At 50.6% G+C, this 16,451-nt stretch overlaps 1 protein-coding gene across 1 annotated transcript in view; it reads left to right on the forward strand.

Annotated features, from left to right (window-relative positions):
* The window catches only part of CACNA1G (calcium voltage-gated channel subunit alpha1 G), a 109,592-nt gene that overhangs the window by 42,164 nt on the left and 50,977 nt on the right, over positions 1-16,451 (forward strand). The window contains exons 12-17 of the mRNA XM_064522657.1: positions 491-605; positions 1,451-1,606; positions 6,051-6,119; positions 8,938-9,031; positions 9,874-10,058; positions 10,252-10,698. Coding sequence (XP_064378727.1) covers positions 491-605; positions 1,451-1,606; positions 6,051-6,119; positions 8,938-9,031; positions 9,874-10,058; positions 10,252-10,698 — 1,066 coding nt within the window. The remainder of the gene's footprint in view (positions 1-490; positions 606-1,450; positions 1,607-6,050; positions 6,120-8,937; positions 9,032-9,873; positions 10,059-10,251; positions 10,699-16,451) is intronic.

The raw sequence follows: 16,451 nt of genomic DNA on the forward strand, positions 1-16,451 counted from the left end.
TTTAGCATCAGTCTAAAATGAAAGGTATTCTGTTTTCTTGTCAAAATGGAAAAAGTTATTTCAGGTCACCTGATGTGTTTCATTCAGGCATTTCACAGAAACCCTTTTTTGTCTTTCTAATTCAATTTAGACACGTTTTGCTGAAAATGTGCCATTGCAAAACGGAAAGTCAAAACATTTTGTTTAGAAAATGTTGAAACAAAATGTTTTGACTTAAAAAACAAAGAAAAAGAAGAAGGAGGAACAGACATACTTTTTTGGCTGAAACTATTTAACAGATTTGACCCAAATTCACAATTGGTTTGCGTGATCTCATTGTGCATTTTTCAGCGAACAAATGATTCATCTTTAAAAAAACAAAGCAAAAAAAAATAAAAAATAAAAAGCCCAGCTGAAATCTGGAGACACATTAAGCCCTGCTGTATGACTTTTGTTTTGTTTTTTGTTTACTGTCATCTTCTGTTCAGCCCTTGCTTTTTCTCACATGCAGCATCCTGGGGATGCACCTCTTTGGCTGTAAGTTTGCTTCGGAGAGAGACGGTGACACTCTGCCGGACAGGAAGAACTTTGATTCCTTGCTGTGGGCTATCGTCACGGTTTTCCAGGTACAAAATGGAAAACCCCACAACAAATGTGCATTTGGAGACTGCAAGAGCGTGGGGTTGCTTTCCAAAGCATCATACAGAGCTCAGTGAAACCCCTTGCCGTGGAAGGGGGAGGACTCAAAGCCATAAGTGGGGGACCATGAGGGGTTTCAGACAATATTAGAAAATAAATCGGGGAGCTGCAGAGGTAGAAGGTTTTGTGTTTGCAGGGCGCTCTGGAGAGGTTGCAGGCTGGCTGGGAGGAGGTGCAGAGGATGGAGGCTCAGTGGAGGAGAGCAGGGCCGTTTGCAATGATATTGCAACAATGAACGAAACCTGTTTTAAGCCTGTAGCTTATATGTGTAGTTTTTGCTCTAGCAGCTTTGAGCTCTGTATTTGCTGGGTCTTTGGAGGATGTTTAGCTGTTTTGGCCGACTGTCGGAAACATCAGATCCACGCGATGTTGCAGTCGCCTATGGCTGAAGGCGTCCCTTGGCGCTGGTTGGCGTTGGGATGCTTTGGGCAGGGTTGGTACCCTGGGGTGGTGTGGGAGGCGATCACTTTGGTTGCTGCCCCATCTCTCCTCTGACTCAGGCGGTGGCTCGGGCCAGATTTGTCCTCCAGAGCCTCTTTCCACCTAATCTTTTGGGCGAGCAGAAGGGTGAGCTCTTTCTGATGAAGTACCGTGCCGTATTACAAATGCACAGTTACGGCTGTGGTGGACACCCCGAAGGAAGGGTGCTCGTCTGCGTGCAGCAGCTCACCGTCGCCTCTGCCCATCCAGAGCCCAGAAACACAGCCAGGCCTGGGGAAAATGGCTTGCTTTCCTTGGATATCTTCGTTTTCCCGATGCCCTTTCTCTGCAGATTTTGACCCAGGAAGACTGGAACAAGGTCCTGTACAACGGAATGGCGTCCACCTCTTCCTGGGCTGCTCTCTACTTCATTGCCCTCATGACGTTTGGGAATTACGTTCTCTTTAACCTGCTGGTGGCCATCCTGGTAGAGGGTTTCCAGACTGAGGTAAAGTCCTGCTACTCATGCCTTTGTTTTCTTCTAAAATTGCAGGGCCTCTGTATCCTGGAATATGATTTATGAAATGTTTATAAAAGTGGTACATGAAAAGAGCTGGGGAAAAATATTAGGTCGTCTTTTTTTTTTTCTCCCCTTCTTCTTAGCCAAGGCACAATTTAATACAGCAAGCCCTTTAGCTGAGCTTAAATGAAAAGCATTGTTAGCATTAATACAACCCTGAACTTCAGTGGTGAGTCAGTCCCTGCTGATGGAAGAACTGCTATGACAGTGTCTTTGAAACAGTTTTCACTGTGTGTGTGAGCCAGATTAAAAGCCCCTCTTGAAAAGTTATGCAGGCTGCTGAGAGATTAGCGCTGTGATTACCTTTTTGATGGTGTGTGTTCACAGCGCTCTTCCCGTTTCCAGCACTGCAACGCTCTGCACTTTTTAAAGGACTTTATTTCTAGTCTCTGCCGGCTGCTTCCTCAGGCTGGGAACCTCCATGAAACAGCGTAGACTCCCATAAGCTTTCATGGGGGTGATGCGGTCCAACCCCATCTTTCTTCTCATTGTACTGTTGTCCTAAGTGAATGAATGAGCATGTCACCGAGTCCCAGAGTCGGTGCCTGCGACCACCCAGTTCTCTGCAAAATACTGTCCAGTTGAGCAAAATTGTCAGTGAGGAGGGAAAGAGGGGACCTTTATACCCTGCCCAGGGGTTTTGAGAGGAAAACGTAACCTAACACTGCTCACTGGCATCTGGGTGTGTAGGCTGCGTTTTTGCACAGTATGTCTGATTCTTTTTGTTTAAGTGTGCTGGGGTGACTGCATATTATTGAAGATTTGCCGCTTGTCTATCATAATAGTCTACCACCCTGAGAATCAGTATGCACAGAACCTTTTTTAAGGTTATTGTTTTGGAGCACAGCTCGGGGTTGAATCTTATGGAGGTGTACCAGGAGATGGCAAGGCGGATTTTTTTGTATTGTCTCTCTCCATGTTGGTGCTTTTATTTTTAATTGTTCCTATTGTGGCTGTTTCTCTGTAAATCACCTCCCCTGTCCCCTTGGCAGAAGGGAAAGGTCACTGTCTCCTGAATAGCACCGTGTTCCCTTGCCTGAGTGAGAAGAGCTAAAAACCTCCTTGTCTGCTCACGATGGCCAAGCCCGTTGATGCAGCAGCAACCTGTGCTTGCTGCCAAGCAGCACCTCCTGGCCAGCGTTTGCCGTTGGTGGCCATTGCCACCGGTCCTCGTCTCAGCCCGGCTGCGTGGCCCCGTCTCACTGGGCTGCAGCTCGTCTCCCACCCACTTTGCGGCCAGCCACAATGCCAGTGTTGTGACATAACTCCCTGCAGACCCGTATCTCGGCTCCGCATGCAAGCAATTTTATGCAAATAACCGTATCCTTCCGGGTGCATCCTCCCTGGCGTCAGGGAGGTCTTGTGTCAGCCCAAATTTGCTTTCAGCTTGCCCCTGCAGCCGGGCGGGGGGCTGGCGCGGTGGTCGGGTGGGCAGTCCCCGGCGGCTGAGCCCGCTCCCGCGCTGGTGGCCCGGCCCGGGCTGCCCCAGCTGCTCTTCTGCCGAGAGATTGCTCTAGGTGGTTAAAGCCAGCCCCAGTATTTCCATGTGAGCTGCGACTGTGTTTTAACTGCAGTATAAACAGACCTTAACAGTGTAAATCGCGGAGTAACTTCTGATTCAGGAAAGCACTAATATAACATGTTTAACTTGAAGCCAGCGGCACTTAAGGCTGTGTTTAAAGGCAGGCGCAGGTCACCGAGACCAGAATCCGGGCAGGTTCCAAAGTCCAAATTCCTCTCCGGCTGTGCGGGCGTAATTCTACCTCGCCACGGCAATTTCAATGAACTTGCACCAGATTTATGTAATTTGTGACTCTGATTACAGCGTGATTACAGTGCTATTTTATATCGCAGGCTTTTATAATGGCATTTTAATAATAATCTTCCCACCATGCCCTTGTTGTTCTGAGTTCTCACCGCTCTTCCAGTAAATTGAAATATGATGAAGAGATACCTGGGCTCGACCCAAGTTTTCCGCAGCAGACAGGGAGAGCAAATGTCTGTTGGAGGTCACGAGCCTGATCTCCGAGAGGTTGAAGTCAGCATTACCGCCCTGCCTTCGGCAGAGACAGGCTTTCACCCTCCAGACCCGGCCTCGCTCTTTTGTGTTTATTCAGCTTTGCTGGTGTGTAGCTTTTTAAACATACCTCGTCCTCATTTTTGCTAACAGGCGTACAAAGAACCCTCTCCTAAGCAAAATTAATGGAGAGATCATCTCTCATTGTAAACAGAACCCAGCTCCGCTCTCCGGCGGTTTCACTTGACCCTTTCTGCGTTAGGCTTTTTCGTTCTCCTCCAGATTTCTGGGCTGAAACGCAATCTCAGGGCTGCTGTCTTTATCTCCCCGCTCCTTGACTGCCTTTCCTCAATCTGCAAGCACCTCGTTAATTTTAGTGCATGGCTTTGCAGCCCGCCGTTGCTAGGCAGCAGATGTATATAAGCAGTTAAGAAACAAAAAGAACCTGTTCCAAACTTTAAATCCGGAGCAATATATTTTGCAGGGTTGGGTTTCTTTTTTTTTTTTTTTTCCTCTTTTTCTTTCTTATTTTTTTTCTTTTGGTAACCTGCTTCTCTCATGCAAAAGGCACGTGCAGGATTTTAAGCGACGTGGGTATTTTTGAATGTGCGTTCTTTGAATTAGCTCGGGTTTGGCATTTGTGCACGAGTCCCCGGTAGCCGGACGGCGGGGAAGGCGAGCAGAGCGCTTCCATTTGATAGAGCTGCGAATTCAAAATTGCTGCCTGAGCCATCAGGTCCCTGACCTGGGGATTTATCTCCGAAGCAAACACTGACTCCTGGTAAGAGAGCTTTTTGTTAGACATCAAGCTCCTCTCCTGGGGGACTCCCAGATAATGTTATCTCCAAAGCGTATTCTTCCATTGGTAATCCTCCTGGTTTCGTGTCCCCTTGTCCCTGGCAGCCCTCACTCGTGGGTCTGTGCCCCTCACGCGACCCAGGGCCTGCCGTGTGCTGGAGCCAGCTGGGTTGGCGTTCCTCAAGCCCTTCCATGCTTTCCTCTGTAGGAGAGACATAACCCGCTCCCTGGATGTAGCATCAGACCTTGTATACGTAGTCTGAGAAAACAGAACTTGGACTTCTGGACTTCAGCCAGAGGGAGCAGGCCATTTCCCCTGTTTGAGCCTTTGGATTGTGCTTTGGTTGCATCCCTTACCTTTTACATTCCTATTGGTTTCATTGGGACTGTTCTTGACAAGGAAACATGTTTCCGTGTTTTCTCTTTGGATGGCTTTTCCCTGTCTCGCTCCCTCTGTTACAACCAAAGACTTTAAATTAAGTGTCCATTACAGGGCTAGCAAGACACCGTTGTCCTGGTCAGGTCCAAAAGTTGATCGGTCTTTCTTAAGCTTTTCTACAGGGGGATGAATCCTACATCCCACACAGCAACTGGAGGAAAAATTCAATGCCACATAGACAAGAAATTAGGCCAGTTGGATACCCTGTGCCTTGCTACTGTTGTACATAACCCTCATGTAGGTCCCAGACCCAGAAAAGGGGCCCACGGGCTGGTACCACACATGCTCTGCAGACCCTTCCTGCTGGCCCTCCATGAGCAGATGGGTAGAAAATCCAGCTTTGGGACCTGCCCCTGTGCTCCCTGGCGTGTTCGGAGAACCCCTGAATGCCACTAGGGAAGGGAAGGCCCAAAGAGGAGGTTAAAAACCTCTGCTTTCCAATGGGGTAGGGAAAAACAGATTTCTGGTGCTGTGAGCAGGTGCTGGAGCCATTCTTTAGACAAACCCAGAGCAGGATTGAGGACCCCGCAGTGGGATCGTAGCTCCACCATCTGCAGCCTCCAACTGATTTCAGGGAGATCCGGATTGCACCCCCAGATGAGCGCTTCCCCAAAGAGGTTCTAGCTGGGCCGAGGAAGGAGCTGAACCCACGTGGTTCTCCTTAAATGAGGTATTTCACCTGGCTGTAAGAGGACTGATATTGTGTTAATCAAACATTCATTAAAAGCCCGCATTGCTGCTTAATGACAGCATAATAAATAAAGATCCCGTTATGCAGCTGCCTAAAAAGAATAAAATCATGTTTTCAGTAATTAGCTGGTGTTTCATTAGCACAATTATCACTTAGGAGCTGAATCTCCTTTTGGAACACTTAATTTAAAGGTAAGGCTGGTCCCCTCGAAGGGCTTTGCTCCCTCTCAAACGTCCCTCCCCGTGCCCCGAGCGGCTCCCGTGTGCCGGGCGAGCCCGTCCTCGCCCCGACGTGGCTCCTCCGCCTCTGTCCTGCCCCGTCCTGCCTCTTCTCTCTCGTTTGTGACCCGCTCTCAGCTCTGATGTTGCAACTGTGAAAATTGAACCCCCCCTTCCCCTTGCTTCCCCCCTCCCCGTTTTCACTTCAGGAAATCAGCAAGCGAGAAGACGCGAGTGGGCAGTTAAGCTGTATTCAGCTGCCTGTCGACTCGTCGGTGGTACGTACGCGCTGAGCATGAGCACACCCCAACGCCGTCCCGTAGTCTCCGTGGTGACTGGTTGCACACCGTGATGCTGTTCTCATCGTAGTAGCTGTCGTTCCTTTGGGGGCTTTTTGATTTTTTTTTTTCTTTCCTTTTTGTTGTCATCATTGTCGAGTCGGCCTTGATTTTAAGTCCCTTCCTTCTTTGGGGGAGCCAGATAAATTAAGGCTGGCACTTTGGTGTCACCTGGAGCGACTCCGGCCTCCCGCTCCCGCGACACTCGGGCTCTTCCAGCCGGGAGAGCGTGCCGGCGGGGCTTCCCGCAGCTTGTCCCGATCGGCGCGTTTGCATCCTGCCAAACGCCTCGCCTTGGCCGTGCCCGGCAGGGCACAGAAAACCCCCAAAGACGGCAGGGACCTGGAATCAAGGCTCTTTGTGGACGCGTGTGTGTGCGAGCCCCGCGCGCCGGAGGCGGCGGCAGTCACAGGCGGAAGGAAGGCTGTAGCACAACATGGCAGGCTGGCCTCGATGCTGGGATCGCAGGGAGACACCCGCTCGCCTGGACGGTGGAGCCTGTCAGGATGAGAGATCAGAAAAAGGTCCATTCTGGTCTGAAAACCCCACGGCTCTCTGAAATACAGCACCCCCCCCCCCATCTTATTCTTCTCCCTACCTCATACATCTTTCTCCTTACTGCTCCCTTTTCTGTCCTTTCCCACAAGTCTGGCTTTTGCTTCAGTGCAAAGACCTTTTCCTATGGTACTTGAGTGTGTTCTCGCACCTTCTGTACACGCTGGCTGATCCGCTGTACCGGACAGTCCCTCTTGACCCACTCTAGATTTTAACTCCGTCTTCTCTCATAACCCCTTTTCTATCCAGAAAGGCAAACTGGGAGTGCAAGAACAGGTAACGGCCCCCAGCCCCTGCCGCGAGATGCTTGCCTGCACCCCTACTTAGTGCTGCCGTTTGCCGCGTTAGAGGGGATGCTTTCCATCCTAGAGACGTGAGGTTTGGTGCTGTGGGAAGGGAGGGTGGGAAACCTGCCACGGCCCCGCTTTCCCACATCCGTGCCCATCTCGTAGCGTGCCCGGGAACTTCCCTCTGGGCAGGGGAAGAGCGTTCCAGGAATACAAATTAAGTAAAAGTCTGCCCGTTATTTATTCATTTTTAATAGCCCCTTAGGGAGGCGTGAGTAATTCCTGGCAGGCCTACTGACCTGCCGAGCTGGGGGCCTGCGGAGGGAGGCTACCTGAAGCCAGCTGGAGCCCACGTTCACGGAAGAGACAAAATTTATGAACCCAGCAAAGTTCAAGGCCGTCTGACTTTGCTGTTCCCTCTCGAAAGGTGCATTCCTGACCTTCCCCAGTCTGTGTGTCCTGCAGAAGGAACTTCCCTGAGTAACGCAGCAATTCTGAATACTCGGGAAGGGAAGTTAAGAGCCAGGACTTTACATCATTCCCTCTTTTGCCTTAAAAACACGCATCTGAGAGCATCCAGTCTTTCTGGAACAGACCCCCAACTGTTCATTGAACTTGGGAGGGGAGAATTCGGGCTCGTTCCTCTGGAGCTTTGCCTGAAAACGTGCGCAGTGCTTGCGTTGCGTTGGATGGGCCTTGTGCTGCGTGCCATCTCCTCTTCCAGCCCACTGCTGCAGCGCCTCCCTCCAAACTGGGACTCATTTGGGGTTTTTTCACCCAAACAGGTACCCCCAAGCACCAAACTTCATCAGCCTTGGCCGGGGCTCCTGGGGGTGCAGCTTAGGTGTGAGGTTTGCTGGGACTCCTTGGTTGCCCCAGCCGGAGTGAGGTCCTGCTTGGCTTCTCCCATCTCAGCATCCTCCCTCCCTTCCCGCCTCTCCTCCCTCCCCGACACGTGTCCTGACGGGGCTTGACGCTCTTTGCCAGAATAGCGGTTTCAGCAACAAATCATCCCCTTTCGGATGGGCGTCGTTCTGGCAAGCGCCGCTCCTCCCGGCAGGTGTGTGCTGGATATACCACACCCTAAGTGCCTTTCCGCCTTTCCGCAGTGCCAATGGACAGAATCAGTGGGGCTTGCAGGGAAGTCCCGCACCAGGGCCATGCCACAGGCCTGGGCACCACGCTGGCAGCAATGGTAAATCTCTTCCCTCGCCTTCTCAAGGGTGCACGGACGCAGTCCCAAGGATGGGCCCATGCCAGAACAGGCAGTTCTCGTTCAACCCTGGCCGTCTGAAATAACACTGTGAATCCCCTAGACTTAAACTTGTGTTGTGTGTCGCAGCTCTAAGGTAAATGGCCACCCAGGGGCAGTTGTTATCAGGTTCTGCCACTTGGACCTTCTCCACTCTGGTGAGGCTTTCACTGATGCGTGCCCGTCAGCTGAACCGGGAAGTCAGGGGTTTACGTCCCTTGCTGAACCCTGGATTGTTTCACTGAAGCATTGCTAGAAAGAGCCATGCGAATGCCTGGATGCACTGAGTTTTAGGTCACAGTGTGTAAATTAATATACATGAGTAGGGTCAGTTTTTGTCCCAATACTGCTCGTCAGATACATGTCCTTCCCAAATGTCTGCCCAGTGTGCAAATCCAGCAGCAAAAGTTGAGCAACGTTTTTCCTGATCCCTTTCTGAGCCTGTGCTCTGATTCAGAGGCAGTCTGTCTTCCTGGTAGGAGGTTAATTAGTCTGTGGTATAAAAATGTGCATGCGTCATTTTGTGAAAGGTGATGTTGCATCGTGGTACAAGTTTCCGTGGATCTGTAGGTGTGTTGTTGATGATGAGAAGCCATTTCTCAGAGGGGCATCCACGCAACGCAGCTGTTCACCGTCGTGGCTAAAGTGCTCTGTTTTGCTCTAGGGTGACGCTTCGAAGTCCGATTCTGAGGGGGATTTTTTCCCTCACGGCCTGGAAGAAGAGAGTGGACTTAAGAAAAACTTGTCAAATCCAGCCTGTAAGTGGAAACCCTGGGACACAGTTCCTTCTGCAGAAACTTCACTTTGCTGTGAAAACAACGTGTCCCAGATGGGAAGCACCCTCCTAGAGAGAATGCCGTAGTCCAAGCCGCTGCAAGCGTTGCCGAAGCCAGCAGACTTGCAGAGCGGGTTTGGATTGGGAATGCAGACAAAAAGACCTGGGATGCTATTAGGGCCCATCATCTTGCAATCAAGCCTGAAGTCTAGGCTTGGAGATGGTGTCTCTGCAGAGTGACGGGACAAGGGAGTGCTGGACTATGTGGCACCGTCCCCCTGCCCGTGGCTGGCAGGGGAGATGCTAGGGGTGACCCTGGTGGGCAGGGGGACGATGGTGCCCAAGGAGAAGACTCTAGGACAGAAAGGAGGGGAAGCCGGTGATGGAGCCAGAGCATGTGGGAAAGGGGTAGCCTGGGGGGCAGAGAGGGCCCTTGGGGAGACGGGGATTGGAAGTGAAAGCTCAGAGGTAGAGGTGCTGAAAAGCAGCTAGCTGGTGAGGGCAAAACAGAGAGAGGAGAGAAGGGGCAAAAAAATTCCAGGGGAATTGAATGGTTGAGGGGCAGCAGACGGCAGCCCACATCTGCTCTCCTTTCTTCTTGGTGCCTGATCCATTCCTGGTTTACACCTCCCTGCACGCCCGTGTTCCTCCCCTGTGTTGAAGGAGGAGCTCTCTGCTCTCCAAAATGACCTTCTGGCCCCCATCCCTGTGATGTTTGGAGGAGAATCATCTCCTTGAGAGCTGCCACCTGCTTTGCCTGCCCGAGCTCAGGTTGCAAGCGTGCCCCTTGAGCGGTGACACCTAAAAGCCACTTGTGTCTTCCAGTGCTGGCCCTGAGCGACCACCCGGAGCTGAAGAAGAGCCTCACCCCGCCGCTCATCATCCACACCGCGGCCACGCCGATGCCCATGCCCAAGAGCGCCATGTTCGGAGACGCGGCGCAGGGCTACGAGTCCCGCCGGGCTAGCGGCGTCTCCATGGACCTCAACGCTTATGAGCTCAAGTCACCGGTACTTGCCTCGCTTTCCCCTAGCGATGTTTGCTGTGCTCCCCTTGGGTTTGCGGGGCCGCTTTGCGCCGTGTCCGTCTGTCTGCCCGCGCTGCGCTCGCTCGTCCCTCGGTCGCATTGGTGCTGCCTGGCAGATTTGGGCGGGGGTGGCAGTGGTTGGGGGTGACGCTCTCGTCTCGGTGTCCTTTCCGCAGTCCAGCATACGGAGCTCCCCCCACAGCCCCTGGAGCGCCGGCAGCAGCTGGAACAGCCGCCGCTCGAGCTGGAACAGCATCGGCCGCGCGCCCAGCCTCAAGCGCCGGGGCCAGAGCGGAGAGCGCAGGTCCCTCCTTTCCGGAGAGGGGAAGGAGAGCTCGGAGGAAGGGGACAGCTCGGATGAGGAACGCTCCAGTCGGGCCGGCAGTTTCAATGGCTCTTTACCTCATCGCATGGAGTCGCTGGAAACGAAAGGCTCCTTCGACCTCCAGGATACCTTGCAGGTGCCTTCGCTCTACCGAAGCGGCAGCGTGCACAGCAGCCGCACCTCCGCCTCGGAGCATCACGACTGCAATGGGAAAACCGCCCCGGGCCCCCTGCTCCATCAGCTCCACTTAGATGACCCCCGGCAGGACTGCGATGACTGCGATGACGAAGACAACATGGTAAGGAAAGGCTGAGCGCTCATTCTGACTTTTCTGCTTGTCGGAGTGACGCCTGCGCCTCTGTCCAGACGGCACTGGGGAGGGCAAAGCGATGGTCCGCGGCAGGGGCCAGGTCTCACCTTCACGCGCCAGCCCAAACTGCGAGCAGCTCAGCAGAGCGCCTGGGGGGCTCCGGGCTTTGGAAGCCCCCCAGGGTTGGTGCTGGCTTTGTGTTACGTATTTCAGTGTCACATTGGGCAGCTTATGATGGAGAAATCGGGGCAAAACTCCACAGGTCCCAGGAGAAGGTGCAGAGCAAAGGCTTGCCGTCCTTTGGTTATCTTGGCAATATGTGTTGTTTTAACAAGTAACTTTCCCTGGTATCCAGCTGTTACTCGGAGTTCTTCCCCCTGCGCACAGCGGCAGGCAATTTCTGTTGACATCAACAGGCAGTGAAAGGGCAGGGTTTGGCCCACAAGTCTCCTGGAGGCATTAGTCCCATGGAGACAGTGGTAATTTCAAAGGCTTTGCATTAATTTCAATATGAAGAGGCATTAGTCCAATAAGCGTCTCTCTTTCACAGGCCTGAAAAGTGCCATTTAGAAAATGTTAGCTAAAAGCATGGCAGCAGGAGAAGAAGAATCAGCTGTAATTTTGAGCTGATTAGGGTGCAAGACAGTAAAGAGGCATCTCCAGCTTGCATATTCCCTGGATCTGCACTTTCAAATCAATGCACGTAATTTGCTACGTGCTGCCGCTGCCCAAATTATGTAAATGCTGTGGGGACTGAGGAGTTGGAGAAACTTCACCAGGGTGAGGGATGCACTGAAACACAAAGAACCGCATTTTGAGCTGGCGCACACCTTGCCTGACCGCAGGCAGGGGCAAAATGGTGCAAATGAGGCCAGCAGTCAGCAAAGGGGTCTTCAGCACGGCATAGCAAACGGCAGGCTGCCCACCCGCTGCGGTCACAGCTAGGCATGGGTGACCTCAAGGGCTTTTAGCAATCCGCTTCTCAGTGTGATGCAAGTGTAAATATGACCCGGACATCTCATTTTACCTACTGCTCTCTCTGTGCTTGTCCCTGAGCTTTTCTGTTAGCTTAGCAGCAGCTGGGGGGCATTGCAAAGGCTGAGGGCACCTTGAGGGGCTGCTCCTGCAGCTGGCTAGGGCTGGAGGAGTCCTCTGCCTCTCGGGGGGCTGCAGGCAGCACAAGGGAACGACAGACAGAGGTTTCCAAGCACCCTGCACAAAGTGGCATTGCTGGGGATGGCCAATTTTGCCAACTTTGGTTGCTTTTCTATTTTAGTTTGCCTTTTTCTCAGGCTTAAGAAGGCCAGTGGCCTGATACGCCATCCCCAGGTGGTACCTGTCAGTCTTGCAAAGGTGATGTTTTTTGGGTAGAGCTATGCAATTATTGCTTCAGCAGTAACCGAGGCAGTAGAGAGAATGTGAAAGCTGTAGCTTGTGGACGTGATTTTACTGTATTTTGCTGAGTTTGTCGAATGAAAATGGAACGTGGAGGATGTGCAGGGATGAAAAAGGCCACGGCAAGCAAACGCACAGGAGGAGAAAGAGAGTTTCTGCTGGCAGAATAGAGTCACTCAGCCATGAGCCACCTTGAAAAAGCCATTACCCCATTGCCTCTCTAGCGTGGCTCCTCAGCCTGGGATTTTTACTGATTGTCTTAACCTGGTTCTTAACCTCCATAAAATAATTGAGTTTTTAAGAAAGGGAGCAGTAATTATTTTTGGAAAAAGCGCTGTTAAAATGATCAAGAGACCATGCTCTTTGTAGCTAGCTGGGGATTTTTTTTGTGCTCCTGCGTGTGCTGTGTTTTCCAGCCGACCTCAGCCAAACACGTTGGTGGCCCCAGAGCATCCCACAGGTCTCTTTGACTCCTGCAGATAATAAGTTTGCTGGCAGATCCCCGCTCGCATTAGACGTGTTGCGACGTGGCACGTGGAGGCCGCACGGTCCCTTCTCTCCTCTCCCCATCCCATCCATCCTCGCAGCTCTAGCTGGCTCTGACTACATACTCTTGAATAAGATGCCTGTTTTTAATCTTTATTATGATGCTGCTCGTAGTGTAAATGAGGAGTCTTCTCCCTTTTCTGCACGCCGAGGCCTGGCCACGCAGGGTTGGACCAAAGGTCCCCGAATCCTCTCCCAGAGCACTCGGTCACAAATGCTTAGGCAAAGAATGGACAAAAGAGGATAAGAAAAAAGCATGCCTCTGCCTGTGGTATAGCCACAGCAAGCAGCTGGGACATCCTCAGCTGGCATTTGCCTTTCCTCATGCTCTGAAATATGTATTCACTGCAAATCACTAAACCAGAGGGATTGGAATATATTGCTTAGATTAGTGAAATCAGTCTCTGGGGTTGCTGAGTTTCCCATTGTGATTTCCTCCTGACATTTTGGGGGGATTCTTTGCCCCTAAATTAACCTTGACAAAGTCAGGAAAAAGTCATTATTTTTTAAATTGAAAAAAAAAAAAATCCCAAACTCCCCCACCAACAAAAGAAGAAAAGGACTCAACTGTTATTCAGATCAAAGTAATCCTAAATATGCCCTTCTGCAACAAAGCTTAACAAGCTCTTCTTGCTGGATGGTTTTGATTGCCTCTGCACAGAAATAAAAGAAAGTGCAAGGATTTCATTTGGATCGCTCAGACTCCCATTATATTAGTGCCACTCCACTGCTTTCAAAGAGTTTATTCTAAATTTACATTGCTCAAAGGGGCCTGAATCAGGCCCCTAACATCTCTTCTCCCCAAAAATATAAAATCAGGGGAGCAAACTCTGCTATTCACTGCATGAATGTAGGCGAGGAGAAACTTCCCTGAAACAGCAGTCTGCTGTATATCTGGGTTTACTTTGGTGTAACCCAGACCCGGGAGCTGCCTGCACATCTTTGGTGTTCAGATCTGCTTGTCCAGGTTTTGCTACAGGTCGCTGCATGCACCAGCTGCAAAATTTGTGTACTCTGGAAAGGAGAAAAAAGCCACTGTCATGTATAACCCAACTACTGAGTGCTCAGAGTGGAAAGTGAGGGAACTACTTAATCTGAAACCAAAGGTGTCTTCAAACAAACCCCCTCCTTTCTTGTCCCCCCCCCACCCAAAGCGAACTGGGCACAGTTTGAGCTGCGTGTGAACACTGCACATCGCAATTGCAGCTCCTTTCATCTCTGGCCGTTTCACTTCATTCACTGCCGTGAAGTCCAGCTCATCCTGCCCCACCGAATGTCTAAAATAAAGTAATCAGCTCCTGAGCGCCTCTAGGCAGCTTCTAGCTTGCCTGGACACCAACTGTGGCTCATGGAGAATTTTTCAGCAGTTTCCCCCCATCCTAATAATAAATCTTTTATAGATTTAACCCTCCCTCTTACTACGAGAAGTGTAGCGGTCAGCTTTTAATGCGAGCTGCCTTTCATCCTGCCCTCAGGAGTACCTTAATATCTGAAATCCAACGGGGAAAAAAAAAAAAGGAAAAAAGCCACACTATTTATCAGTAGCTCTCCTTAATGTGGGATTCGAGGGTGCTGTTTGCACTGTGGCAGATGAAGGCGACGTAGCTGTTTCTTAGTGAGAGCTGAGCATGTGCCCCGTCGCTGCGGGCCCGTCCGGGTCCGTGCCGGCTGGGAGGGGAGGCGGTTCGGGCTGAGAGCACGCCAGGACGTGGTGTCGAAGTCACTAGCAGCCGAATTAAAGAGTAGTTCTCTCCCCCCCTCGCCCCCATCTTTATTCATCCTGTCCAGGTGTGTTTTATGAACAAATAGATATGATTTAAAGAACATAATTGATATATCGCTTTGAACATAATACAGGCTTAAGCAGCAATCAGCCTGATTGTAAGCAGTTGATGTGTGTCTGGACCTTGCAGAGAAAGCGTTTGATGGGACTTAGGCTGGCAGTGCTCGTTTTTATTTTGCAAATATCTTACATTTGGCACAAATTACTGAACTGTGCTGTTCCACTGGTGGAAAGCTGGAGTAATTCCTTTGACTTTCGATTGACGTGGCTGTATTGAGGGCAGCGCTCGGCCCCACATAAAGCACCGAGCTGCTCCAGCCTGGGCTGAGCCACAGTGCCTGCCCTTACTATACCGCACTGAATAGAGAGACATGATGGAAGATCCCTTTTTGCCTTTGTTATCTGATTTAGCCTGTGAACTGCAAGCTGCAACAATTAGACAAACCCCAAAATATCTTTGGCATTAAAATTGGACAAAAGGAATATAAAGAAGCATTCTGTGCTGCTGACGCATTACCATTCACTACAAATCCCCATGATAAATACCAGAACTGCTTTGAATAATAGATACTTTTGGAATCCTTCCAGCTCACAAAATGACCTGGACCAAGTCACAGCTACTGCTCCATGTCCAGAGGCTGGGGCGGCAATCGCTGCTCTCACTGCACCTTCGAGCAGACACCTAATTTTATCCATTTATTTATCTTTGTTAAATCTAAGGATAATTAAACTAACTAGGATGCTAGAAGGGATAACGTAACCCCAAGGATGCATGCTCTATTAAATACAGTTTAGAGAGACGGCAGCTTTTCTGACTCCTTGCCTAGAGTTGGAAAATGAGCATGAAAACAGCCAAGATGTGGCCAAAACCTACTGGTGTGCGGTGGTGTGTGCTTGCATAGAAGGGGAAGGAAGGATGGACAGCCAAAGGAGAAGGGTAGAAAAATCGACCTTTTTCTTTATTCAGACTTTTCTTATTATTTTCACAAGGTGGTTTTCATTTTCTAAAGGGTTCAGGTTGTCACCAAGTGCTTTCATTAAAATGGACATTGTACTAGCTATTCCCCATCACTAATGAGACCCCTGGCTGAGTGCATATAGGAACACAAAGCATTTCCTCCATTCGACTCAATTACCCTGACAAATCCCATTTTTACAGTCCAGAATACCTCAAGCTGCTCATAGTTTGGCTCCAAAGCAACACAGAATCCCCCGCCCCGTTTCCAAGCTTAAATAAATAGAAATGCCTCAGTGCCGCGTGCTCCTCAGGCAAGAGTGGTGGTTCCTCTCCTGTGCTCCACGCAGCTCTGCTGCTTCCCAGATCCATTTCTGCACATCTGCAAAAAAAGGTTCAAGGAGCCTGTGTGGCCGCATTCCCAGGTGTGTGCACATCCAAGCCAGCACGATGGGGGAAATAGGAGTCACGGAGGAGCATGAATTTTATTTTTATTTGTCTGTAAATGCAAAGCATTGCAGTGACATTGCACAAACCGATTTGTGGATTTATCTTCTGGTACTTTGATTTGAAAGGGCTGAGAAAGCCCTGGTGTGGGGATAAGGTATTGGTCTGGGGAGCCATGTCCTGGGTGGCTTCTGCTGGTTGCTAGTGGGCTAGTTCATAGTGCTGTAATGTAAATTGGATTAAAGGTGCTGACCTCCCTTTGGAGATCTATGGAGGAGAAGGTAACAAGCTCTAATTCACAGGCTGATGCAGCCAGGGCAAGGCTTCCCCTTGACATCTGCTTCTTCATGTCTTCAGTTCACTTGTTGACCAAGGCCTTAAAATCTGTCCTCCTGGCCTTAAACAACCTTGCAGATGATATAAAGCACAAGCATGTCTGGCTGAGGATGCGCTCCAGTTCAAGTAGGAATTAATTCAGGGGAGTTGGATAGGCTGCGTTCATCCAGGAGGTCAGACTGGCTGGCCACGATGTTCCCTTCTGGCCTTATAATCTCCCCATCTAATCTGCTCGTGCCAAATGAGAGGCAGATGTTTGCCACTGTGTTCGTGGACCAA

This window comes from Dromaius novaehollandiae, chromosome 18, assembly GCF_036370855.1.
Source record: "Dromaius novaehollandiae isolate bDroNov1 chromosome 18, bDroNov1.hap1, whole genome shotgun sequence".
Classification (NCBI taxonomy): domain Eukaryota; kingdom Metazoa; phylum Chordata; class Aves; order Casuariiformes; family Dromaiidae; genus Dromaius; species Dromaius novaehollandiae.